Source organism: Gossypium hirsutum, chromosome D04, assembly GCF_007990345.1.
Source record: "Gossypium hirsutum isolate 1008001.06 chromosome D04, Gossypium_hirsutum_v2.1, whole genome shotgun sequence".
NCBI classification, from domain to species: Eukaryota; Viridiplantae; Streptophyta; class Magnoliopsida; order Malvales; family Malvaceae; genus Gossypium; species Gossypium hirsutum.
The window spans coordinates 22847816-22851289 of NC_053440.1; the positions used below are offsets into that span (position 1 = coordinate 22847816).

Consider the following 3474-nt stretch of genomic DNA (forward strand, 5'->3'; position numbering starts at 1 on the left):
GAGGTAACCATCGAGCTTGGCAACCACCTTCTTCTTGAGTAATCCACCAAGAGTCACGCATTGGGGCATTAGGGTATTAGGATTAAAGTACACCATTGACTTTTCAAAGTTAATGCTTTGGCTAGACATCTTTTCAAAAATATCCAAGATTTGCGTGAAAGCTTCCACTTTGCTTCGCTGATTCCTAACAAACAAAATAGCACCGTAGTAAAAAATAGGTGGTTAACTCTAGGACCATCCTTACTTGCACGGATTCCTTTAATCATATTGGTCTCTTGGGCATTAATCAACATGCACAAAAAAATCCATGTAAAAGAGAAAAAAATAAGGGCATAAAGGGTCCCCTTGTTAGAGACCCTTTTCTGGGATAATAATGTCCGTAAGAGTTATATTGCATTTAACTCTATGCCAAACCGAAAAAAAAAAATTCATAACTTTCTTAACCCAATCTTTAGAGAAGCTCATTTTTAACAACATTTTCTCAAGGAAGCTCTACTCCATTCGGTCATAGACTTTGCTCATAACGAGCTTGACCATAAAACCCTTATTAGGACCATTTTTCGAGTTATGAAAATAATGCATAAGCTTCGTGAATCATCCGACCCGAAATGAAGATGCTCTAATTTTGACTATTGCAATAAGGGATAAGACTTATCGGACGAAAGTTAGTCATCTCACAAGGGTTCTTAATTTTAGGAATCATAACAAGTAAAGTTTCATTAATACACGCAACATCTTTGTTTCCTTTAAGGATATCATGACACAACCTTAAAACATCATTACCTACGGTCGACCAATGCTCTTTAAAGAAACTCCCCGAAAGCCTATCAACCCCCGGGGCTGTGCAGGGTTCCATATGTTTGAAAGCTGCCGAAATTTCCTTATCGGTAAACTCTCTGTTAAGGCTACTATTCATGCTATTGGTGAAGCACTCAGGAATAAAATACAAATCAACATCCCCACACGAAGCGATAGTGGTCTTAAAAAGGTCATTGAAATAGCTCAACGCAATGTTGCAAACCTCTTTCTTATCTTCATGACACGTCCCATGCGAATCTTTTAACATTTAAATACTATTCTTTTTCTTACGACCAGTGGCCCTCACGTGGAAGTAGCGGGTATTCCTATCACCTTCCTTAAGCCACTGGATCCGATCCCGTTGCGCCCAGTAATTCTCATCCATCGCATACAAATAACCAAGCTTACAACAAGCAAACTTGAGGAGATTGGTCGATCTCTCGCTATTAGGCCCATCCATAAGAGTACAAATCTTATTTTCCAGCCTGTTAATCTTATTTTTCATTCTTTTATAACGTTGGTGTTGCCATGGACCAAGCTCCTCCCGAACCTTATCCATCTTATCCAAAATATTACTCTCTTTATTAGTCCAAATGCGGGTGATGATATCCCTAGCCTCATGCTCCTTAGCCCAGCAAACATCATATTTGAACCAAGTTCTGGGGTCACTGTATCTCTCACCCTGCTTGCTCCCTAATGTGTTCATAAGAATTGGCTCATGGTCAGACTTGGATTGGCGCACAACCATAGTAGTGAGAAACGACATCTTTTCAACAATATCCTCAGAAATAAGAAATATGTCCAATCTCTCCTTAACTAAGCCGGAACCCTCTCTATTATTGGTCTAAGTAAACCAACCATTGCTAGTTTTCACGTCCACCAATGATAGATCCTCCAAAATTTCACAAAAATCATCCATAGGATTTTTAGGCTTTCTACACCCTCCATCCTTTTCAGCATTGTTGAAAATAGCATTGAAGTCACCCCCTACAATCCACCCTTCCTTAACCGTGCTCTTCACCCTCTAAGCATGTCCCACGAATGTTTCCTTAAATTTGGACTGGCTTGACCATAAAAGCTAGTGAACCGAAGCACCTTACTCTCGTCTAGTCTAACCAAAGAATGGTACTTAGAATAATTTTATGCCGTGACCTCCCCTCCCTCCACATCATATCCAGACCCCCACTTTTCCCTTCTGAACTAATAGCAAAACACCCCTCCATTCTACATATAGTTCGAATTCAAGAGAAACAATTAGAATGCATTTTAGTTTCACATAAAAAGGCAATATCCAGGACATTAGCAACAAGGAGTTGCTTAAGTTCTTGAACTGTCGCAGGGTTCCCAAGCCCACGACAGTTCCAACAAAATAGCCTCATTGTTCTAAGAGGGGTTGGTCACCAGCCGCCACATTGCTAGGTGATAAACTATCAACTAGTTTCCTACGGATAGTTCGAATTGAGCTTTCATCATAGTTCTCTCCATTATTCCCTTTTATTCTTTTTCTTTTATATTTTGCTTTTCCTTGACCTGTAGAAGATTAATTAAAATTTGGAGAAATAAAACAAAGAGAATGATGAAGAATATAATGGAGAAGAGAAATAAATTTAGTATAGAAGAGAGAAACACCCTTTATAATAAACTTTTTTATTTCACACTCTACCAATGCTTCATCACATTTAACTCTTTATATAGGAGTTGTAAGTGACTATTCATCTACATCACTTAAATGCTATAGGAGTTGTGACTATTCATGCATGTGTGTAACTCTTCATCTTCAAGTATCTTCACATTTCTAACTCTTCATCTTCAAGTCTCTTAACATTTCTAACTTTTCATAATTTATTTTGTGCAAGATTAATTTAATTATGTGCCAACAATGCCTCCCTTAAATTAAACTTGCTTCAAACTCCCAACCTTTCAACATTTTTCTTGATGACTTGTCCACTGAGCGGCTTTGTGAAGATATCAGCCATCTGATCTTCCGTCTTGCAATATTCAACTTGAACATCACCATTATTCACCAGTTCCCTCAATAAGTGATATCGAATGCGAATGTGTTTTGTTCTTCTATGAAGAACTGGATCCTTTGTGGTCGAAATAGTATAACTATTGTCACAAAACAAAATCATTGACTTGTTCTGCTTCTGCTTAAGACTCTCCAAAATTCCACGTAACTAAATCAATTGACATCCTACATAAGATGCAACGATATATTCAGCTTCTGTAGTCGAAAACGCCACAACTGATTGTTTCTTTGAGCTCCATGAAACTGCACCACTACCAAGGTGAAAAACATAACCAGAAGTGCTTTTGCTATCATCAATGTTTCCTGCTAAATCACTATCCGTAAAACCAATGAGATCAACTAATGTATTAGCTTTATAGAAAATTCCATAATCAATGGTTCCCGTCACATATCTCAATATTCTCTTAGCAGCCTCCCAGTGATGGAGTAAGGTTTCTCCATGAATTTACTCACCAAGCTAACAGCATACACAATGTCAAGCCTGTGATAACTTCAAATTTCTGAATATGGTGGAATTGACGAGCTTTTCTTCACACTCTTTAGATAACTTCAAACCTGTGATGCATAGAGTAGAGACTGGATTAGGATTTTCCATCTTGAACTTTTTTAGAACTTCCTTAGCATAGCTCTATTGTGAAATGAAAATT

General features: G+C 37.9%; 1 protein-coding gene across 1 annotated transcript; it reads right to left on the reverse strand.

Moving 5' to 3' along the window:
- Positions 1–1066: 1066 nt before the first annotated feature.
- LOC107898200 (uncharacterized) lies at positions 1067–1564 on the reverse strand. The gene has a single exon (XM_016823732.1). It carries the CDS (start codon positions 1562–1564, stop codon positions 1067–1069), a length of 498 nt encoding a protein of 165 aa, XP_016679221.1.
- Between the last annotated feature and the right edge of the window lie 1910 nt (positions 1565–3474).